At 52.2% G+C, this 22,244-nt stretch overlaps 10 protein-coding genes across 10 annotated transcripts; 3 read left to right on the top strand and 7 right to left on the bottom strand.

The window, feature by feature from the left end:
• Positions 1 to 180: 180 nt before the first annotated feature.
• NECHADRAFT_83544 (uncharacterized protein) lies at positions 181 to 1,668 on the bottom strand (the record flags this gene model as incomplete). Its single annotated transcript, XM_003046953.1, has 2 exons — positions 181 to 1,269; positions 1,537 to 1,668. 2 exons carry the CDS (start codon positions 1,666 to 1,668, stop codon positions 181 to 183), a joined length of 1,221 nt encoding a protein of 406 aa, XP_003046999.1.
• A 322-nt stretch (positions 1,669 to 1,990) lies between these two features.
• On the bottom strand, positions 1,991 to 3,102 carry NECHADRAFT_83543 (uncharacterized protein; the record flags this gene model as incomplete). The annotated part of the gene is made up of 5 exons (XM_003046952.1): positions 1,991 to 2,056; positions 2,107 to 2,128; positions 2,202 to 2,322; positions 2,376 to 2,854; positions 2,903 to 3,102. 5 exons carry the CDS (start codon positions 3,100 to 3,102, stop codon positions 1,991 to 1,993), a joined length of 888 nt encoding a protein of 295 aa, XP_003046998.1.
• A 529-nt stretch (positions 3,103 to 3,631) lies between these two features.
• On the top strand, positions 3,632 to 4,941 carry NECHADRAFT_70916 (uncharacterized protein). The gene is made up of 2 exons (XM_003047116.1): positions 3,632 to 3,702; positions 3,759 to 4,941. The coding sequence occupies exons 1-2, from the start codon at positions 3,637 to 3,639 to the stop codon at positions 4,827 to 4,829; spliced, it is 1,137 nt and encodes a 378-aa protein (XP_003047162.1). The 5' UTR covers positions 3,632 to 3,636; the 3' UTR covers positions 4,830 to 4,941.
• Positions 4,942 to 5,101: 160 nt separating this feature from the next.
• On the bottom strand, positions 5,102 to 6,172 carry NECHADRAFT_70914 (uncharacterized protein; the record flags this gene model as incomplete). The annotated part of the gene is made up of 1 exon (XM_003046951.1): positions 5,102 to 6,172. The coding sequence occupies exon 1, from the start codon at positions 6,101 to 6,103 to the stop codon at positions 5,102 to 5,104; it is 1,002 nt and encodes a 333-aa protein (XP_003046997.1). The 5' UTR covers positions 6,104 to 6,172.
• Positions 6,173 to 7,928: 1,756 nt separating this feature from the next.
• NECHADRAFT_95351 (uncharacterized protein) lies at positions 7,929 to 9,303 on the top strand (the record flags this gene model as incomplete). Its single annotated transcript, XM_003047115.1, has 4 exons — positions 7,929 to 8,149; positions 8,201 to 8,408; positions 8,461 to 9,203; positions 9,282 to 9,303. 4 exons carry the CDS (start codon positions 7,929 to 7,931, stop codon positions 9,301 to 9,303), a joined length of 1,194 nt encoding a protein of 397 aa, XP_003047161.1.
• Positions 9,304 to 9,567: 264 nt separating this feature from the next.
• Positions 9,568 to 10,330, bottom strand: NECHADRAFT_7929 (uncharacterized protein; the record flags this gene model as incomplete). The annotated part of the gene is made up of 2 exons (XM_003046950.1): positions 9,568 to 10,171; positions 10,227 to 10,330. Coding segments are annotated over 2 exons (708 nt in total), but the record flags the coding sequence as incomplete, so codon positions are not given.
• A 1,157-nt stretch (positions 10,331 to 11,487) lies between these two features.
• Positions 11,488 to 13,296, bottom strand: NECHADRAFT_46183 (uncharacterized protein; the record flags this gene model as incomplete). The annotated part of the gene is made up of 2 exons (XM_003046949.1): positions 11,488 to 13,120; positions 13,199 to 13,296. The coding sequence occupies 2 exons, from the start codon at positions 13,294 to 13,296 to the stop codon at positions 11,488 to 11,490; spliced, it is 1,731 nt and encodes a 576-aa protein (XP_003046995.1).
• A 394-nt stretch (positions 13,297 to 13,690) lies between these two features.
• NECHADRAFT_70912 (uncharacterized protein) lies at positions 13,691 to 15,472 on the bottom strand. Its single transcript, XM_003046948.1, has 4 exons — positions 15,324 to 15,472; positions 15,225 to 15,240; positions 14,846 to 15,069; positions 13,691 to 14,793 (listed from the first exon to the last, which is right to left on the bottom strand). The coding sequence occupies exons 1-4, from the start codon at positions 15,391 to 15,393 to the stop codon at positions 14,234 to 14,236; spliced, it is 870 nt and encodes a 289-aa protein (XP_003046994.1). The 5' UTR covers positions 15,394 to 15,472; the 3' UTR covers positions 13,691 to 14,233.
• Positions 15,473 to 17,785: 2,313 nt separating this feature from the next.
• Positions 17,786 to 18,439, top strand: NECHADRAFT_83537 (uncharacterized protein; the record flags this gene model as incomplete). The annotated part of the gene is made up of 2 exons (XM_003047114.1): positions 17,786 to 17,814; positions 17,935 to 18,439. The coding sequence occupies 2 exons, from the start codon at positions 17,786 to 17,788 to the stop codon at positions 18,437 to 18,439; spliced, it is 534 nt and encodes a 177-aa protein (XP_003047160.1).
• A 325-nt stretch (positions 18,440 to 18,764) lies between these two features.
• On the bottom strand, positions 18,765 to 20,424 carry NECHADRAFT_46438 (uncharacterized protein; the record flags this gene model as incomplete). Its single annotated transcript, XM_003046947.1, has 2 exons — positions 18,765 to 20,147; positions 20,197 to 20,424. The coding sequence occupies 2 exons, from the start codon at positions 20,422 to 20,424 to the stop codon at positions 18,765 to 18,767; spliced, it is 1,611 nt and encodes a 536-aa protein (XP_003046993.1).
• Between the last annotated feature and the right edge of the window lie 1,820 nt (positions 20,425 to 22,244).

Below are 22,244 nucleotides of genomic sequence, written 5' to 3'. Positions count from 1 at the left end.
CAAACAACCTCTTTTTGACTTCTTAGGTAGTATCATTACATCAGCTAGCTATTTCATACCAGGTGTTTTGCCGAGGCTGTGGGAAAGTAGTTAACATCTAAGGGATGTTGAGACGACGAAAGCTGAACCACCATCTCCTCCTGCAATCTTCATTCAGCCCAGTAAACTCTCCTCTACGCATCAAGCCTTAATTTGAAAAAGGGGTTCTCCCAAAAGTGCAACATCCACAGCCCCAAATCCATTACCAGGCACGTCTGTGGCGCTTATCTGTCCATCTCCCTTTAACCGAGGTATCTCTGCAACCAGTGGATTCGTCCACTCGGCAAACAAATCAACCCCCCTCATGTTCTTCTGTGGCGTGGAGGCCGCCAACTGCAAGTTCTGCGCTGTCGTCAAGGCGCAGCCCCAGGTGTCGTCGATGGTGACCAGCATGTTGAGGGCCACGGCTACGTCACGGAGGGTGCGTGCCTTGGTGAAACCGCCAACTCGTGAGGACTTGATGTTGACTCCCGTTATACCGAGGGCGTGTGCCGAGATTAGGTCCTTCAAGGTGACGATGGACTCATCCGAGATAATTGGCAAGCCGGTGCGACGGCCAACCTCACCGCAGTCTGCGAGGCTGGCACACGGCTGTTCTATAGCCACTGTCATGCCCTGAGGGAGCGCACGAGCAAACGTCAGAGCCTGGCTGAGGTTGTAGCCTCCGTTGGCATCAGCCCAGATGTCTACACTCTCAGGGAGTGCCTCGCGGATGGCTGTAACCCGCCGAGCGTCACTCAACGGGTCGTCTCCGACTTTGGCCTGCATCGCCTTGGCCCCCTTCTCAACCTCAGCGCGAGCCTTTTCAACACCGGTTGCAGTGTCCGAGAGGCCAACGACTGAAAAGGCACGCAGTTCTTCGTTCAGACGTCCTCCGAGGAGAACTGAAGTTGGGAGCCCCACGGCCTTGCCCAAGATGTCCCAACAGGCAATGTCAATGATGGACTTGGCTGTCGTGCCCGACATGAGGATACCGTCCATGACGGCCACCACCTGGGCCGGGGACCGTGGATCCAAACCCAGACTACTAGGGCTCAGCTCCTTGAGCGCGGCGAGTTCACCGTTGAAGAAGCTTGGCAGGTAGGCACCGCCCAGGGGCGCTGACTCGGCCCAGCCCTCGAGGCCGCCACTCCGCCCGCCGGACAAAGTGAACGTGCCGTAGTTGTAGTTGACATCGTACGTAAAGACGGTGATCTCGTTGATGTGCATTTTGCTTTGATGACAAATAGTCTGTAGTATTATTCAAAAGGGTTATCTTTAATGATGAGGTTGCTTCTCAATTTGCCCCGGGGAAAGGAGGAAGAGACCTGGCTTTTTATCATGCTCACTGCTTAATATCAACCTCCTCATTTTATCTACAACCCTCAAGGCCTATCTTAAACTATATTGATATGTATTTGTAAGGCGGAAGATCACCCGATCTTGATCTCCCTCTCGCGCCCTGGTTGTTGGAAAGACTCGGCCAGATAGCCAGGGCAACTGGTTCGAGAGACTCACAAGGCCATCTTGGAGTTGTGGACAGATCGCGGTGGTTGATTCAGTGGTTCGAAAGGAGAAGACAGCACCAACATAGGTTCTCGGCATGAGGTGATCGAGGGGAGTCAAACGTTCAGAGTAAGTGGAGGCCATTATGTCGAATCATGTGGGAATATAGTAGAACAAGGCGAATTTTTGTTGTGATTGTAATGATTTGGTGAGTTGAAGCTCTCGAGATGGTGCCGCCACTGGTCTTATATCGTCTCAACACCGTTGGCCGCCTCGGGGCTGCGGGCCCGTGGAACCGATGAAGCGCCAAAGGGTACGGGTTTTATAAAGAACCCGATAATTAGGGGCTCCAATTCTTCGAGGGATAAGTCCAGAAGGCGCCAGAACCCATCCATCGATCATTTCTAGCATTCTACGACATAATCTGGGAGCCTGGCGTAGGCACCGAGTGTTTAAACCCCATTCCTCAAGGAGTGGGGATAGAGTCAAACTCGTACATGTCCGGAACAGATTTAGCCTCATCGTCGCGAAGCTAGTGTGTATCTCAAACGGAGTTGCTAAATACAATTGATAGAAAATTACGCCAGCATTGAACAATGGGTATCTAAACACGAACGTACATATCATATGCGCAACAAATCCAAATCAAATATCGGTCAGAAGCTGGTTGACCATACCCCTTGTATGCTTCACCAACGAAACACAATGCGGCTCCTTGTCCTTTACCTGGTGAGGCAATCGACACCCGATTCCAGACGTGACTGGGAGACTGCCCGAGTGCCAGCCCTGTTGACGATCCTCCATATGTTGCAGCATAGTTATAAACGACGGCGAGATAGAATGCGTCGTACCAAATAGTTCAGCCTTGATGGCCTTTTTTGCGATATTCTCCCAAACTAGGGGATCCAGACTCAGGGGAAATCCAGATTGACCATAAGAAGCGTTGCCGTTTTGAGTAGTCTGCTCATACTTTTCACCGTCGCCGATGAACAAAAGCTTGGACTCGTTCCCCTCCTGAGCACGGAGCGTCTCATCCTCGACCGATTTCACAATCTTTTTGTATCCCTCGGCGATTGAAATTATCAAAGTGTTGAGGAGTTGGGCATTCTGCATCGCCCAGAGGAACTTTGTCGGACACACTTGGCATTGTATGATGCTGGATGCGTTGGCTGTGAGATCCCGCAGAAGTGAAAGTCGCGCTGCAAAAGCCAAATTGTCTGCTTTTCGAACTTCTTCCAAGGATAAATAGAGGTTTGCTAGGCAAGCGCATGTCTGTTGTCCAGGATCTGTCTCAACCGCCAGCAATTTTGGGTCAACGTTTGTCTCGCATCTGGGCTGGTCAGCAGCTGGTCATCAAGGTAGGAGGGGCTTCACATACCCCCAAGATACCACATCGGCCATCAAGTCACTGGGAGGCTGTAGACATGGATCAAAAGCGATCGGCTCCAGGTCACTCGTCGTCTCGCTCGAGACACTTTTTTCAAGTGTGGCCGTTGACACGCGGCTTGAAAAGGTGGCAGCGTTGCTATCTTGAGCTTCATTCTCGTGCTGCGTCTTTCGCTTCTTGGGTCTGCCCATGGGTAACCGAGCAGAGTATTTGCACGGCTCACCCAAACCAAAGCATCTTCCACAGTCTGGATATTCACCATCACACTTCAACTTCTTTTGTCCTGGACTCGGTCAGTATGCCTACGCGGTAGGGTTATGTAAGCCAAATGGGGACTTGCTGCACTGATCACAAGAGGCCCTCCTGTTGGTAGGATCACTCAAGTCTGAAGCCATGATGAAATCGACAAAGTACCACCTATATCTTCAACTCTCAATGAAAAAAGAAACAAGGTCCTCGTCGTCAGATTACAGATGATGATGAGCATGTTGTAAGTAAGCCAGCGTCGCGTCGTCGTGAGAATGTGGACCCCCGACGCTCCCGCTCCGCCACACTTCTTCACTCATCCCATCACGCCAAGACCGGAGCCCGGGGCTTGCATATTCCGACCGCCCAACCACCGTCGACAAAAAAAATTTCTGGACTTTCCTCGCAGATACTGATTAGAAAAAAAGTCCCCACTATCAGAGAAACTTCGACAAGACAACTTTTTTGCGATCGCGACAATGGCGCCCTCAAAGGAACTCGTCGCCGCTGGCTCTACTGCCGTAGCTGCCATTGACCCCGATCAGGTTTGTCAAACCCCTCTCTGTAACCTCATCTATCTCCCTCTAACCCTTGAATCCAGACCCTCAAAGCTTCCAAGGCTCTCTTGGCACACATCAAGAAGGCATCCAAGCAAAAGGCCGACGAGTCTGGCAAGCGCAACCTCCTCGACGACGACGATGAGCCCACAGAGACCCCCATCTGGCTCACCCTCACCACCAAGCGCCATATCGCCGACAAGGCCCGTCTCCAGCCCGGCAAGATCGTCCTCCCTCACTCGCTCAACACCGACGAGACGGCCACCATCTGCCTGATCACCGCCGATCCCCAGCGCGCCTACAAGGACATTGTCGCCTCGGAAGAGTTCCCCGCCGAGCTGTCCAAGCGCATCGCCCGCGTCATCGACTACAGCAAGCTCAAGGCAAAGTACAGCCAGTACGAGGCCCAGAGGAAACTCTACTCCGAGTGCGACATCTTCCTCGCCGACGACCGAATCATCAACCGGTTACCCAAGGTCCTGGGCAAGACCTTTTACAAGACTACTCAGAAGCGACCCATTCCCGTCAGTCTGCAGGCCAAGGCCCCCAAGGTCGACGGCAAGCGACAGAAGCGAGTCAAGACCGAGGGTGTCGTCAACGCTGGTACACCCGCCGAGATCGCCAAGGAGATTGAAAAGGCCATTGGCGCAGCCCTCGTCAGCCTTGCGCCCACCACCAACACTGCCGTGCGAGTCGGATACTCTGGCTGGACCCCCAAGCAGATTGCCGAGAATGTCGACACCGTCGTCACCGCCATGATCGACAGGTGGGTTCCCCAGAAGTGGCGCAACTTGAGGAGCATCTACATCAAGGGCCCCGAGACCACCGCCCTGCCCATCTGGATGGCCGACGAGCTTTGGGTTGACGACAACGATGTCATTGCCGAGGATGAGACCACCAAGACGCTCAAGGCTGAGAAGGCCAACATTGGTAAGAAGCGCAAGTCGCTCGAGAACACCACCGAGGAGGCCGAGTCTCCTGCTCCCAAGAAGAAGGCCAAGAAGGAGAAGAAGGTGCCAGAGGGCGACGATGACAAGCTCGACAAGCAAATCTCGGACCGAAAGACCCGGTTGAGGAAGCAAAAGGCCAAAGCAAAGAAGGCCATTGACAACTAAACTGATACCTTGCATTACTCGCGGCACCGGTGTTGGGGCGTTGAACGGCGGCAAAATAAGAATAAATAGAACTGTGCCTTTGCATTCATCCAATATCAATATTGTCCTGTTGAGTGGTATTACATAAACACGCCAACCCATCCATGACTTTAACATCCATATCAATTTCACGCCTTGTTGCCTGCCTTCACCTTGCCCTTCAAACCAGCTTTATACGCAGAATAACCCCGATAAAATCCAGAACACTCGGTAGTACTTACTTTGGTGCAACGCTATAGCTCCTCCGCCTCAAAGAGACCGTCTCCGGTAGGGTTCTCCATGTCAGACTTGAACGTCTTTCGCCAAGGGCCAAAGAACTCGGCCGCTGTCTTGTTGAGAAGTTCGCCCATGTTCTCGAGGTGGTCACCAGGTGCAACTCGGAATCGAAGACCACCCTTGCGGTCAAGCTCGCGCAGACCAATCCAGTCCTCGCGGTAGAGCTGGCGGGCTCTCAATGGAGTGACCTCGGTACCGTTGACCTCCTCAAACCAAGACGACTCCTTGGGGGAAACCATGGTGTCGCTCTCAAACATCCACATGACAAAGTTGGTCAAGCTACCAAGGTTCGCCTTGTACTTTTCGTTCTTGAGCTCGCGTTCGTTGTTGATATCGGCGAGGAAGTTGGAATGCTCGAGATAACGTTCGTAGTCCGGGCTCTGGGGGTCACGGAAGTATTGGGCGGGGATAAGACGTGACTGAACAAAGCTGCTCCAGACGTTGAACTTAAGAAGCGCCATAGCTCCCTTGCAGATCCAGTCGTTGTCTCCGCAAACTCTGAACTTGGAGATACCATTGTGCTGGCTGCCAAAGGTGACGAGACTGCGAACCTGGGGCCAGTTGCATCGCTCGACGTAGCCACGCAGGAACTGACCACCCTGGGAGATGCCGACAGCATCAATGGCCGGTGCCGTAGACAAGATGGAATGCTTGGCGAGCTCCTCGCAAACTTGCTCGATTTGGGCCGAGACGTTGCCTGTGAAGGTGGCGGTGCGGTCTTGTTCGGAGCTCTGATCGACAGCAATTACATAGACAAATGTGCCGGGGTTGGCAGACTCGATGAGTTCCTCCACGGCCTTCATGCTGTCGCTGTGGACATAGTCACCAAGGCCATGCCAAACAACAACGGGAAGTGGAGTGTCGTCTATATCGTCAGTCGCGTGGGCGGGCGCGGTATAGCCATGGCCAGCCAGAAGCCCCGTGGCCAGGCCAAGGCGGAGCAGGGAAGGGTAGAGCATGGTGACGAACGACGATAAACTCCAATGAAAATGAAAATGCCAAAAGTATGGTTAATTCGTGTGATGAGCTGCTGTGGATGCTGGATTCGATGTTGGAGATGGAGAGTCTGCCTGGGGCTGAAGACGTCAGCTCGCGAGCTAATACCTCCACCAACCGTGCTTCCGGAAGGAGCGCGGGGGTGGGTGTAATGGGAATGAGCTCCTTTGGTGAGAGCTTCCTATTGGTCACTGCGGCATGAAGATGTTCCGCCTCAGCAGGTACGAGTTTCATGATGAACACAGGAACTCGCGAGTCACGGAACTCGGGAAACATCAAGTCATGCACACTTCTTCTCTTCTTACGGACCGTCGGAAACAAGCAAGGGGCCTTGCAGATTCTGCCCTCTAAGAAGCTGAGGGTGACTCCATCTTGAACCTCCCACCTCCCTGACTTGCAGATCCCCCCTGCTCCGGCGATTCGCCAGCGCCCACTACCCGAGGTATTCGTCACTAGTAAAACCCCCGGTGGACGTGAAGACTCCAGTGTGCCTGTGATCGGTTGTTTCGAGAGAAACATGCGGCTCTGGATGACGACGCCTCGAGCGATTGCGAATCATTCGAGACAGTCGGGCTGATGCTAGTGGGTTAGGGCCATTGAGTTTGAAGGATAATTGATACAAAAGCCAATGATTCAACCACTTGTTTCCCAAGAACCATTCTTCATCGTTCATTCAAACATTGGTCCTTCCTTGACATTAACCTGAGCTGGTCTCCGTTCTCTCTATTCCTACTTCACTTATACCAGCCACAAACAACTCCACTCGATCCTGTCTTCACTCCCATTTCATACAGTCTTACAGCACCACACCAACATCCAACATGAACTTCAACCTCATTTTCGTCGTCGCCTGCGCCACTCTGGCTGCTGCTCTCCCTTTCCCTTCTTTCAAAGAGGCGGACGGTGGCTTCCATCATGCTCCTACTATCGCATCTACCGATTTGGAGTAGACATCGATTCAGAAATGCCGACTGCAATGGGGCCCTGTCTGGGTTGTGATGGGTGGGGGTGTCAGGTTACCCTATTGCAGGTGAAAAAGAAATCTCAATTTATTCTAGAAGGTAACAATCATGCCAAGTCGACAATGGATTAAAGATCACAAACTAACAGCAATCAGAGCAGGGGAGAGAAATACCACTGGATCTGCTTTCTTTCGTCGTTTCTTATACACGTTGTTGAAAAACTTGGGCACTGGCGTTTTCGACTGGGGATCCAGAGTGACCAGTGAGGCACAAATATCTAACTAGAGTCTGCACATATCTATGTCACTGTAAATAAACGGCAGTCACAAATAAAAAAGACACTATACACTCATATTCGAAATCGTTGATTGAGTCAGTTACTTGAGTTGTGATTGTTTGTCCCAAAGTTGTAGTTGCTTGGATGGGTTCATTAAACAATGAATTGTGGCTGGTACCACACCGCCACACACCAGCCTCAGCCTTGTCACATCAGAGCTTCCATCGCCAACTGATTCAAGCTCTTCAGAAACACGAAATACATGGGATCCGCTCCTAATAAACTGCCGGACCACCGTCTGCGAGGATCGTTCCATTCATATTCGTATTCATACTACATTAAACGGCCCGCGGCGCCTCGGGTCGGCGGATCTACCCTTCGACGATAATCCTTCTCTTGCTCGAAGTCCAAGAACCAAGCGAAATCCAACATCCTCTACGACCAGCAACACCCCGGACACGATATCTCCCGCCGCTCCCTCGATCATCGCATACGTCCCTATCGCATCCCATATCCGCTAGGCCCGGCCTCGGCGCTGCAGCCACCGAAATGGCCCCCTCAAACAACGAACGAGCCGCCACGGCGACAAATGGCGACGCGATGGCCAAGATTGGACCTCACCCAGGCTTCATCTCGAGCTCCAACCAATACACAACAGAACTCAAGCTCCGACGAATGCTCAAGGACAACGGCTGCGACCCGGCAAGGCAGGATAATTACCGACTGCAGGGCGTGCAGCTGATTGACAATGTCAGAGAGTACTTGCAGCTGTGAGTTGGACACGACGCTCGGTTCTCTACCTCCATCCTGACGATTGCTAGGCCTGTTCGAACGTTTGATACCGCATGCACGTATTTCCACAAGTTCCGACTAAACTTTCGCGACGCCGAGTACAACTACCAGGACGCAGCGCTGGCCGCTTTGTTTGTAGCGTGCAAGGTGGAGGATACCATTAAAAAGTCCAAGGAAATTCTTGCCGCTGCGTATAATGTCAAGAATCCGGAGAAACCTGCAGCTTCCGATGACAAGGTACGAATTGCACATGCCCTTGTGCTCCGAATGTGTTCTCATCTCGTCCTAGATCTTTGACTCTCCGGGAAAAATCATCATCTGCCTCGAACGCTTGATCCTCGAAACCATCGGCTTCGATTTTCGTACACGATACCCTCAGAAGCTCCTCGTCAAGGTTGTACGGGAAATATTGGGCAAGGAGGGCAAGTCATTCTTCGAGACTGCATACGCCATGTGTATCGACATGTACAAGACGTTTGTGCCCATCAAGCGCACAACCTTTTCCATGGTCATGGCTGTCGCGGAGCTCACGGCTCTGATGACAGAACAGCATGTTGAAAAGGTGCAAGAGTACGGGGCCAAGAAACCCCAATATCACCGAGGTGCCGTCATGGAGACGATGCTCGACATCCTCGATCTCTACGTACAGCACCAAAAGTCGACCAAGCTTGGACCGCAGTTTGACCAGAACAAGATCATCGATATCAAGATCCGGCTTAACAACGATCTTGACAAGGCATTCGAGCCGCGGCATCTGTTCTTCTGCACCCGCTGCGAGGCCGAAGATCCTCAACCCCAGACACCAGCCTCGGCCACATCCCCAGCGACTTCTAACTCTTGGCCTGGAGATGCTTCTGGACGTAGGACTGCAAGGGGTCAGGATGGAACTATGAGATTTGTGTTCGACCCTGAAAGTGCCAAGCAGGAGCAAGAGACTACAGGGGAGTACTTCCGAGAGGAGTATGAGGAGTATGAAGTCGAGGTTGAGGAGCCGGTACCTCCGCCACCTCACCATGAAGGCGGACGTGGAGGGTATCACGGTCACAGGGATAGGGGAGATCATCGACGTGGAGGATCATACGGAGGATATCGAGGAGATCGGCATTACAGAGGAAGGGGGAGACATTATTGACGCTCTCTTACCTAATGAACGTCCATTCAATCTATAGATACCCTTTGATCAATCAACCCGCGCTGGAACTCGATCTATGTTATGATCAACTCTTCAGTTCACAACACCCAAGTTCCCGACCTGACTTGGAACAGACGGCAATAATCCGCTCCCCATGTCACTCGTCGCAAAGTAATATGCCGCTGTCGCGACAATACTCGGAACAGCGACATACGTCAAGTTCCGTGCAAACACCTTGGCCCCCTTTTTCATGATGATGGTCAACTTCTCATGAAACGACTCCTGGTCGTTGATGTGCGGAAACGGCTCGTCAGGAATAGGCTTGCCCAGGAACTTGCACAACGGCTCCCATCCATCCTTGAGGCTGTACTCGAGGAGCCTTTCAGGGGGTGTGGTTTCTCTCACGTTCTTGTAGTGCTGCTTGTATCCCTCTCGCACATTCGCCTGTATCTCTTCCTTGGTCGTCGCCTTGAAGTGATACTTGAACCACACCGTCGTCAGGCCGTCAACCTCGGAGACGTACCTAGCCCCGATGGCAGCAAGAAACCTCCAGAACGGGTTATACATGGTACTAATGATGCTATCATTGAAGCTCTTATACCAAGCCTCAACGTCGCGCTCTACGAGTACGACCTTGGACTCTGGGTACGCTTCCAGCATCTCGGGACCGAAGCAGTTGGCGGGATAGTCGCATATGGCACCGCAGTGTCCGAGGAGTTGATCAAAGTCTTTGCGTCCAAGAGGTTCCTGGCCGGGCTGGAGGTCGTATTTTCTGTGAAAGGCTTCTTTCCAGAGTTCGACTTCGCAGGGGTTGGCGAACATGGCGAAGCCGTGGTATACTTCGTTGTAGCCGAGGATCATGAGGGCTCTCTGCATCGCTGGAAATGTTAGCCGATGCTTTTGGGGTAGAAGTGTGTGCCAACTTGCAGGATGTGCCTGTTCGTGACATTCCGAGGGCGAGGACTTCCATGGGGACTGTCCGTGTACACTTGCGGCGGTCGATGTTGAGGCCTGACTGGAAGAGTTCTGGGTGCTTCTCCTCGAGGGTTTGCATTCGCGGCATGATGATGGATATGTACGTAGTTTCTCTTGCTTGACTCTCATAGAACTCCCAGTGTCCAGAGCAAGACTCAAGCTTTGTAGGACTAACACGACTACGTCTTGTTCCCTCTCTCCTCCACCAACTTCCAACAGTGCCATCTCACACCTGAACAAGGACATCCCTTGATATCAACCCCGCGATGATCCTGCACCTCGCAACGCAGTCATCCTTCTATGAAACCTGTCGTGCCATATCACTCTCAGGATATCCTTGTTAACTAACACTGCGGACCCTCGCGGTCCGGCCCATCGGGGGTTGCGGCTCTCGGGGTTCCAGATTTCCACAGTGGCATCCGAGCGTGAGATCCTGGGGTGTCCCATTGTTCATATCAGGGGAGATACTTTTGTTTTTTGTTTTATCGGACCATCGGGGGCCTCTTTTTTGAAGGTCTAGGGTGCCTGTCGAGTTGACTTCACTATATGAGGTTGCAAAGATGGCAACAAGAACAAAGCATGGCCATATCGACTTCTATTCTAAAGCACCACCCTGCCTCCAACTCCCACGTATCTTTTCTCGAAGCACAAACCTCAGCCCAGTTGACCCCCGTTTGATGTGCATGATGATCTGTCTTCCTACATGTACAGCCTCTCCACAAAGGTGAATCAGCTTTCTCTCTGTGCAAGGGTCCCTCCCCGCCACGTTCGATATGAAACTTGAGCTAGAAGGAATGAATCAGTGTTGGTTATGTTCTGGGGTGGTTTTCGAGTCATGCTGCTGTCGTCTTGGCACTGATTCAGTGCTCTAGCCCGTCAAAACGGGGTGTTGAAGTCTGAGCTGAGTATACTGGGCGAGGATGTTAATATTAGTTGGATGAAGATCCGGGGATAGCCAGGATCACCTCCGCTACCTGTAGCTCCTGGTCATATATTCTTGTCGTTCGAGCTTTCGTACATTTTCACATGTCTCGTTGAAGCGGATGTGACACTGTTACGATATGGCTTGGACATGCTTCGCATGTCCCACCGTGGCTCCATTGTTGAGCTTGTGGCTGGCAGAACAAATACCTGGATATCATGGATGGTTTCTATGCTCGCTAGGTCTCAGAACATGCCCATCATTACCTACCTCCCATCTACATCTTCTCACTGCTTTGTCTCCTTTGTCTTATCCTCTCCATGCTCCCCAATCGTCAAATCTTCCCCTGAAGGTCCAGTCGACTTGACACCCTCTATACCATCCCCATTCTCATTCTTCTTCTCCTCAACAGTCCCTTCTGCACTCTTGATACTACTCGCCTTGCTCACATCCGCACTCACCGGGCTCTGCACCCTCAACCCCAAATCCTTCTCAGCATCCGGGTCTTCCTTATTGGCACCCTTCCAGTCCGCCGCCCTCACCTGCGGCACCGGCTGTCCCTCGTCAGGCTCTAGCACTTCCTCGGGCGTGGCATCGGTACCGGCTACACGCCACACCACGGAGATGCGGTCCATGGCCCGGGAGCCTTTACGGCTGGATCCCTTGATCCCGTCCATGGCGTCCCATTCAATGTTGAAGACGCCACTCTCGGCGGGCTTGCCGTCGTTTTCAGGGCCTTGACCTTCGAAAAAGACGTTGAACCATACATGTGCGACGGCCGTTACCATGGTAAGACCCATACTCTTGGTCGTCTTGTTACGACGCTCCACCGAGATGTTGACGTCGCTGTTGGGGATGCGAATGGGTTCTTTCGGTCTTAGAATAACGGCCATGCCCCCGGGTTCTTGTTCCGAGGATGTATCCGTAAGTTCTGTTTTGGAAGAGGCAGCGCTTGGAGGAGCAGAGGCGCTCTTGGAAGCGAGTGACTTGCGTGAACTCGCCGGCGACACCTTGTGTAGAAGTTCTGTCCCCTTGCGCTTGATGGCCTCTTTCTTACCCTTGGTGTCTTTTTCATCTGTGGGAGACTCTCCGTTGCCAGGATTCGTCGCGTCCGAAAAGTGTGCTTCATCTGGAGCCTCTTGCTTTTGCTTGGTGACGGAATACCCAGCCATCTCCCATATCATGTCGCTGATTCCGCTCTCCTCTGGCGCTTCAGGATCGACAAGTACGCGCTCCTCTTTCTTGAACGTGTGAAAGATATCGATCTTCTTGCCTTCATCTGCGAAACCTTCCACATCAACCTTGACACCATTTCGCAGACCCCACACATGGATCTCGACAATCTCGATCGGCCGGTCGATGTATTTCTTGCCGCCTTTCGTCCAACGATCGACGTAGCTGATCCAACGTAGCTGTGAGGGTATAGAAACACCAGCTCCGAACTGAGGCCGCATCCTCCGCTCAGTGAATCGCGCAAGTGCATCTTCAGGCTTCCAGCCCTCCTCGGCGATTAGATAACTGCAACTCACAGTTCCGCTACGTCCTTTGCCAGCCTTGCAATGCACAACCACAACCCTCGACTTGCGCTTCTCTTCCCTCAGCGCCGCATCGCTCGTCCCTTTCCCTGAAGACACAGGTCTACCATCTTCTGTAACTCGTCCGCCCTCGAGATCACCGCCGTGCATCCAGTTGCGCATACTGGCCAAGATCATCGGCATGAGGCGAAAGGGTGGGGGGTGATGATCCGGCCACGGGTAGTGCCTTACACGACCATATACAGATTCGTCTGGATATCCGGTTCCTTCGGCGCGGAACTCCCATATCGCCCAGTCTTCACCATGCTTGGAGTCGAGGAACTTGACGAGCTGGTCGAGGGGGTTTCGGTAGGCGAGCTGCGGGTACGTTTGCGAGGGGCCGGACCTGGGGGCAAGTCATGTTAGCGAAATTCAGCAATTTGAGAAAGAAATAGAGAAATCTAGCGCTCGTCGTGTGACATACGTGGCAATGATGCGATCCGTAACGTAACAAAGATCCAGGCCGGCTTCGGGATGTCGAGCGCGTGGTCCCGCGACAATCTGTCGCAAGAGCGAAGCCATGACCGAGAGCGCACCAGAGGTAGTGACAGAACTTGAGGGTTAAAGAGAGTATCGGGGCAAGCTCGTAGACGGTCTGAGTGGAGAGAAACAGGCGATGGAGGTTGAAAGGCTGAAGTGCAAGGTTGAAAGACGTGGTCACCACATGCTAACAGTACTTACCAGAGGTACCGACGTCATGGCTGAGAGCCCCACTACTATCGCTATCTGGAATGAGGCCTCATCGTCATCATTGACGAGGTCAAGACCAAGATATTTTCTTAGCGGGCCAGCTCAGATCATGGCCACGGCAATCCGGCACATGTTTCTGATGCATTCATGATCTTTTCGAAGCTATGCTGGCCTCAATTGGATAGTCATACACTTGTCTCGCAGCTCACCTGTTCAGCCGGCATCATGATCAACGAATAGCACGATAACTTGAAATTCAATGCAGCAGAGTTATAATAACACCAGGAAAATCCATCCCGCAACCCCTGACCTAGTTCAGTCTCCTCCCCGTCTTCGTCCTTGTTCCTCCCATTGACGTCCCAGCCCGATCAAGTCCAAACCAGCTTCCTTTGCTTGTCGAACCAAGCCGAAATGCTCAGCCCACCAAACTCCTCCAACAGACAGACGTGGGAACAGTCGCACAAGAAAAGTCCCCCAGTATAGGATAAAACAAAACTATTGACACAAAGACACGGCTTTTCTCCATCGCTTGACCGTGCCTCAAACTTGCGATTCCCAGGACGTAACGTCTAATCCTTGTCTCTTGTTCCATGGACCTGGAATCGCCTTTGCGTAGTGGCTGATTGACAGCCCGGATCCAACTCGTAGCGTCGTGGTCCTCTTTTTAGATTGTCATGTCTCGTTGAAGCATGTGTAGCTTCTTTCGACGGCGCACATTGGCTTTGTGCATCTCCGTACATGTCCAAGTCGCGCGATTGCGCATCCTGCCTTATGAGGTCTTCTTGGCCGGACCGCTGACGTACTTACCGACATCGGTGGCATCATGGAACTGCCTGGCAGCCTCCTTGGCCGTCTGCCAAGCCTGGCGCGCGGCGGGGGGAGTTCCCTGGGAAGCGACCAGAGAGTCGACGCGGGTGGTGAGCTGTGCAAACGAGTTCTGAACGTGGGTGCTCTGAGTGTAGCGAGCACGCAGGAAGGCAGTGTAGAGGACAATCAGAATCCAAGATCGGCGCTGGAAGAAGATGGCTGACAGCAGAATGCGGAACCAGAGAAGGATCTCGAGCGACGAGACAATGGACATGGAAGCATCGTAGTACTCCTTGACGAAAGCACCAATCTGGTCAGCGAGTGGGCTGTTAACCACAGGTCGGCGGCTGGGGGAAGAACCCTCGGGCTGGGGTTCAGTCTTGGGCGCAAGGAGGGTGGGAATCAGGTTGGCGCGGGTGTAGGTAGCAACGTGGAACACCGAGTAGATCGAGTAGGGGAGCAGAGCGAGGGGGTACTGGGGGGTAAAGAGCCACACAAGGGCCATGACTGGGAAATTGTCAGCTTCAAGTTGTCGCTAGATAAGAGCCAATCCGCTGGCCAAAGTTGTCCTTACTGAGGTACTGAATGTTCTCATCGGAAAGAAGGGCCAGAGGGCTAGGAGCAGGGCGAGCGCCAGTCTTTGCTCGCGCGCGCAGAGTCTTGTAGACGACAATGCCATAGGTGGCAGCAGCGGCGACGAAGGCAGTCCGATACGAGAACTGGGCCATACCCGAGTAATAGTTCATTCGGAGCCAAGAGAAGCCATATCGAATTGTGGTAATAATTAGGGTCATGTGTCTGTAGTCGAAGCATGCTGGTTAGTCACGGACCGACTCGAAATTGAGAGCGAAGTGAGCTCGAGAGGGAGGCATGGAGCTGCCCTGAGAGCTATCGTGGCCATTCGGTGCGCCGGCAGTGGACGGAACAGTGACTGGGAGGGTGACAAGACATACCCAACAAACCAAGCGACTGTTTTGCAAAGAAGCAACAGTTAGCAAAGCGATCTCGCTGGCATGCGCGCGCGCAACTTGGACCAAGGAGATACCACGTACACTGCAGGGTCTTGGCGAGGGCAATCAGCCTCTCCTGGATAGGAAGATCGGGGTTCGGCGGAGGGGCCATGGCGTTGAAAGTCGATGGACGAGAATGATACGAATACAGAAGAAGCGAAGGAAAGAGCGCGCGCGCGGGTGCGATGTTTGGCGGACGAGTCCTTTTTGGTGTTTGTTGGAGGGGGAGGGAGCAAAGATGGTGACGGATGACGATGTTAGCTGAAGTGAAGGGAAAGGGACAGGAAGAAGAAGTTGTGGGTTGTGGTGTGGGCAGAAGAAGCAAGCAAGGCAAGGCAGACGTGGAATGCAATAGGTGCAGCTCGAGTGGCAGTGAGTGACGGAACTTATCCCCCCGCCTCGAGCGGGAACTGCCCTGAGCTCCAGGCCTCGGGTCAAGGTTTCAGTGGCCTCTTCCAGCGTGTTCCAGGAGGAGAGGCGCTAATGAAGCCACTAACGGTGGGGATCCTCGACAGGGGTGGCTGATGGACGGGAGGGAGCTAGAAGTGGGGGAAGATGGTCAAGGAGGCTGGTCAAGAGGAGGTTGGGAAGGGGGATAATGTGCGAGATTGGTTGTTGTAAAATTGATGAAGCTATTCACATTGTGATATTCTTATTTCTCATGATGATTCTGATGAGCGCGCTCTTGGGCGTGATAGCTAAACAATCAGGACACATGTCTACAAAGTGACGATGGCTTCGATGACGACAGCTTGAACCTTTGACTCATCAAGCACGTGTAAACACGCAAACCAAGGCCGTCCGTCCGTCCATCGACGGGCGGCACTGGCTTCTTATCCGGCCAGCTTTCCAACTTGCCTTGCAACACTCGCGTGCTCATGGGGGCGATCGAATTCGTCACTCCCCTCAGAAGCTTGCCTCCAGCATTCGATGAATGTTTGGTTTCGTCATCGCCAGCTGCTCTTGGTCAAACCAGGTCCGAGCCCCTGCCTAGCTGAACAGGACGAACCGCAGCCCGACCAATCGGACAAGGCGTGAATGTAGAAATGGGTGGTGTGGAACTGCAGTGCGAAACCTGCGTCTTGAACCAGGTTCTGATGCCGGCAAAGGATTCGACTTGAGAGTTTCTTTTTTTCTTATCACAAGTAAGAGGAAGTCTGCTGTTCCTACGTAAGCTTCCAGCCACATTATTGACATTCCCAAGTTTCGGAACCTCAAGGTTACACAATGTTCCTTTGGCAATCAACCTCTCCAACATGCGACAAGCGCCAACTTGACGCATTTGATTGGCTACCAGAACTGCAACCTCAAATCGTAACCCCAAGCGCAAGCTTATCCGCAAGCGAAGCCTGTGCTGAACTTTGTTGCGTCCAGTCTCTGTTAAATGGCCCGAGGTTCCAATTTAACCATCAAAGGCCAACTTTCATGACCTTGAGGGTTTCACTTGAAACTGTCTTAGATCCCTTGCTTTTCTGGAATTCAATTAATCTTTTCTTGATACGTGTCCCGAGATGCTCCATACAATTATGCCTTGTGACTGGGGTCAAGGTGGCAGGTTCTACAAAAGGAGATGATGACTGTAGGGAGACTTGGAGATAACAAGCCATGTTCTGGAAACAGACAGTGTGACTGAGATTTTATTGAATAGTGATGAACACTCCGTGTTGGCCACCCTTGATGTAGTAATAGAGGACGTTGGCTGTGTTATGTGTCATGTTCAGTTGCAAAGCAAGCATATTGGTCATGGGTACGTTTGTGAGGAAACCATCATGTGATACCCACTTCAAATGTTGCTACGGCCAATATCTCTTGCTCATGCCCTTGTTGTGGTCGGAGTTCGGGTGGTTTCGTTGCATTTGTCGCTGTATCGCGGAGCCTCACAACCACTTGGAGCTCATGTGGCCAAGGCTCGGAGGGCAACCGATGAGTCGGGCGCAGTAGTTTTGCATAGTAACTTGAACAGTTGTGTGGGTAGCTAGTATCTTTGCGGGCAGAGCATTGTCATAATCTATTGGGTACTAGTGTGTTGTGAGCAAGGGAGCATTGTTATGACTCCGGAAGACATTGGACCCTTTACCCTCAAAATCGTTTCAAAAATTACATCCTGTCTATGCGTTTCCTGCATTGTGGCATGTTTGGTCTCCACGAGCAAGCCCTTCACTCCAACTGTCAATCAAACAGCCCTGGATCGATCAAAGAGTTCTATAAACACTACAATGGAAGCCAGGGGAGGCTGTTTGCTCAGCATTAGCATGGCTCGCGGCGGCGTTGACTATGGAAACGCCGGCCTCAACCTCTTATAGACGCCGTTCGTTGTAGCAACGGCAACTACACGATTGTTTCAGACAAACAGAAGACTGTCTATTTATTAGCATGTAACGGAGTCTGATGACTTCAACCTTTCAACATCACTCAGTCTACGATCCCCAGCTCGACAGTCAAGACCTCACTCGAACTGAAAGAGATCCCGAGCTAGACGACCATCAAGTTGTGTAGTCACCGAAATGTCTTCCGTTGCTTCGGTTCAATACTTGTACGTCATACATGGCCTCCTATTCAGGACTCTCCCGGATGACCCTGAGTGTCCAGAACTCGGACAGCTCCTCGGCAATGTACCAGGACACGAAGTTACTGCATCCTGGGTTGAGTCCAGGGTTAACTGCATACTCGAGCAGTGCGACTTCAAGTTTATGACCATGACCTTGTTTAACGAGAACGAATTCTGGATCTCGGCTATTGAAAGAGTCGCCGGAGGATGGGAAGAGGCCATTCCTCCATACCACTTCATCCGTCTAGTCAAGGCCATCCTGACAGCGCGCTACAACCACATCGAGGCCCACGGGTTTCAGCTCCCGGACGGTGACGTCGCTTGTAGCGCCGACATTCTACTCTTCAACTTTCTCCTCTATTCAATTGATCACCAGACGGTGTCTGGGATCCCGAGGGTCCCTGTGCCCGGCTGGGACACAGACACCATCGAGTATCGCCTTGCCTGTAGCCGTCTCCACAAGGCTCAGCGTTGGGCTCGAGTGCATGGCTCGACCCTGCGCTCTGATCCTGCGGTGTTTGATGAGTTGGCCGCTATGATTCTAACTCGTGGTCCGCCCACCAAGACTCTCCAGTCGCTTCAGGAGGAGTATGAGGACTGGCGGGGATGAGTTGCTAAGCAAGGGATGGGATTAGGGGAAGCGAAATGGTGGTATTTAGGAGAGATTGACACCCATGGGCTTTTAGGGCAGGAGGTATAAGCTTGGACTGCAATAGGGGCGCTGGATATGATCTTTGAGATACTCTCGGAATGAAGGATGGCTTTGTCACTACTTGAAACGTTCCTGTTGGCCATTACATAAAGCTAGGGAGAAACAAAGCGTCTTTCAGGGGAAGAAACATGCCCAATCGTGTTATGTACAGTACAGCTACATACAAACTCCCTTTATCCTTCAGGGTAGTCCTATGTCGTTTCTCATTGTTGTGCTCAGGAGCTCATTGCCTAATATCAGGACCGATGGAAGAGAGATAGGCACACTTCTTCTGCATATCTCGACTCAACTTCTCCATCCTCGTCTCACCACCCGTCTCAAACACAATGCGCTGCTTCCTCTTATCTGTCCAGGCCTCCCACTTGGCCGAGCCCTCATGACGATACTTGTTAGGGTCATATGACCGAATGAAGCTTGACCAGTAGCCCTGAATCACCGGTATCACTGGGGCATTCTTTTTGCCCTTGAGGTAGCTGGCTGGCGGGTTGGGCCCTGCAAGCCCGGGGCCGAAGATGGCATTGACTTCGACTGTGTGAGGAACTCCGAGGCCTTGTTTCATTGCATCTGGATCCTCGACATTGTATAGGTAGTTCCACGATTTCGGCATGCCGTAGCGAGTCAAGGCACTCGAGATGTATATGCCTGGGCACATGTATCGCATCTGCCCGTATACATCACTGACCTGTCTCCAGTAGCAACCGACATTGGGACAAGTTTTGTTCTGGTTCGGATACAAATCGCCAATCTTGCTCAGCTGATCTGCCGTCAAGTAAGGGAACTGCGACTTGAGGAATTTTTCACCCTGCTCTCGAGTCGATGCTGTCTTGGGAGCAAAAACTGTGCCGCCATTTGTATCATCGCCCACAATCGCGGGGACTTTGATGAACTTGCCCTCCTCGAAGAGCTTGTATGTAAGGTCGGGAATAAAGTCTCCATCGATGACGGGCGTCCACATGAAGAGAGGCGCTTGAGAGCCACCGGGATAGGGGATGTTGGAGTTGACCTTTTGTATCTCTTTGGCCGTCTTTGACCGAAGACATGCTAAGCTGGCTTTTCCGGTACAGTTGAGCTTCTTGGTGAGGTTCTCGTATTGGTAGAAGGATTCCTTCACCGTCAACATCGTAGCAAAGGAGACCGACTCTGCCGCAACCGCATGATAAAGCCCTTCATCCTTTCCTCCAAAGGCGCTGAGATGGAGGCTAATACTTGCAGCACCAGCTGAGTCACCACCCAAGACAACATGGTCAGGGTCGCCGCCAAACTTGGAGATATGTCGCTGAACCCATTCAAGACCCTTACGTTGGTCTAGGAGACCGATGTTTGGCGTTACTTGGTCGCCATCGTTGAGAAACCCATAGACGCCGACGCGATAGTTGAGAGTCACAACCACCATGTCCATATCCCCGGCTTTGATGAGTCCAGTACCGTTGACGATGGGGTTTGAGTTGGAGTTGAAGCCCCCGCCTTGAATGAAGAAGAAGACTGGGAGCTTGTCTTTGCTAGAGGCATTCGACGGAGCAAAGACATTGATGAAGAGACAGTCTTCGGAATCTGTCTTGTCAACATTGTCTCCCTTGGTCTTTGTCCCGATGCATTTTAGACCGAACTGAGAATGTCAGCTTTGAGTGTCAACAGGAGGTTAGGAAGGGACTTACATCACTTGCATCCTGAACAGTACGAGTCGAAAGAGGATCCTTGGGGGGCTTAAACCTGAGGTCCCTGAGAGGCGGTGATGCGTATCGCATGCCGAGCCATTGTGTGACACCATTTCCGAGTTTCTTTCCTCTGTATTTGCTGTATTGGAGGTCGACCACAGGGTCGACTGCATGAACAAAAGACGAGAGCAGCGTTGACGCCAAGAGGACAGCATATAAGAGCACCATATTTACAGTTTACTCATTCATTGATGCCAAAAACAAGCCCGAGAAGCACAGTGAGCCATTCTTGCCCTTTATACCCAGTAGCACCCTGCTCCTCCCACAGCCACAACACTTTTGACCACCGCCTCTCGACACCGCTTACTTCCGCTCACATCCTGCCGATCCGTTCCGCAGTCTCAGCTTGATGAACACGAAGCATCCCACAAGACCAACGGTTAACAGATGTGATCGTCCGAGGTGCGGGGATAAACCCCCAGGTTGACGTGGGGAAAGATCCGCAAGAGCATCACCAGAATCAGCCTCAGCCCCGGCCATGAGCCGTCTAGCCGCGTCCTCGGAATCACCGACGGGCTGAGCTCGAGTCGTAGCCGAGTCGTGGGCGGGCGGTCTTGTCCCTTTGCGGCAGAGTTGTGCCTGATCCCGTGGTATTGGGTCAGGAAACGAAACGGCCACTGACGTTGACGGGTATAAAACTGTTCCCGAGAGAATGTCCAGAACGATTGATCGACCAGTACTGGCTGAGGTTTACAGCCACGCTACCCGGGGACGGCATGTAAGTGAACGCTTTAATCCTAGTATTGGTGGGTTTGACACGTAACAGCTGACAGGAAGATATGTTGAAACTGATTGGTAGAGCAACTATTAAGCGCTTGATTTCGCCGTCTCTAGTAACAGACGTCAGATATGATGATCTCATGCAGCAACTGTTGGTTCGCGTATTCCCGCACACGGATCAGCTTACAAGTGTTTCAGATAGGTACTCAGCCATGACATAGCCATGCATCTGCCGCATGGTGTGTAAGACACTTGATAGGGCTGGTTTCAGTACCTATGACATATTGCTTGTGGAACAAGAAAGTTCTGGCACCTTTCCTTCGTATTACAAGGCAATAACGATGGCCAAAAAGAAAGGGGCAAAACATACAACACCCGGCATTCGCTGGTCGTCACCGACCCAACTACTACTCGAGCGCTCCTCAGCTTGACAACCGGAGAGCAGACGGGATCCTGTATTCTATGAGGGCTGTGGTCGTATGTGACATGGCGGTGCGCTGTCGTCGGTGATGATGCTGGGGTCTGATTTGTAGTGGCTGGACTATAGGCCAAGATGGAGTTGGTCGAGGCATGAAGGCGCCCAGAATGTATCAACAACCCAGTGAGTCAACTTGCCAACTTGCCAACTTGCAGCACATCCGAAATACCTCGAAAACTCTTAGAGTTCCATGGATGTTACCAGGACCAAGTATGGCTTCGTCAATCCCGTCCCCAGCAACGGTAGCGGATTCGAGTACATAAACTTGAAAAGAGAACATCAACACTGCCCCCTCAAATATACGCCCCCTGCCAGGCCGAGTTCGCCGATGAGCTACGAGCCACGCCAGAACGGATTCTGGGGCTGTCACCATATACCTGAGTCGAAAAGTTCAGAACCAACCGATTATCATGGTGCGAGGGCAACGGCCGCTGAAACGACCCCGAAGAGTATGTTACGTTGACCAAGTCTGACGCCAATAGCGGACTTCTCTCTTTGGTAGCCAAAGACGTGAAGAGCGCGTCTTATTTCGCTCCAAAGAACCGGAAACCATCACCGCTGCTTCAAGAAGTCGGGTCCATGGCTGGCTTTAGCCTAGAGGTCTTCTTTCGGTTGTTCGACGTATTGTTCTAGGCAAATGGGATGATATGGCAGGCTACTGGGTGAATAGCTCTCGTCATAATGCCAACTTGATGCAAACTCCCTCGTCAAGACCCTTGTACTTGTCAATCTGGCCTGGGCTACGAGCCTTCTTTGCCTGAGACGATAAAGTTGTGTTGCTTCCCTTTGC

The sequence above is a fragment of the Fusarium vanettenii genome, assembly GCF_000151355.1.
Source record: "Fusarium vanettenii 77-13-4 chromosome 8 genomic scaffold NECHAsca_17_chr8_1_0, whole genome shotgun sequence".
NCBI lineage: Eukaryota > Fungi > Ascomycota > Sordariomycetes > Hypocreales > Nectriaceae > Fusarium > Fusarium vanettenii.
This window is presented reverse-complemented; position numbering and strand designations above follow the sequence as displayed.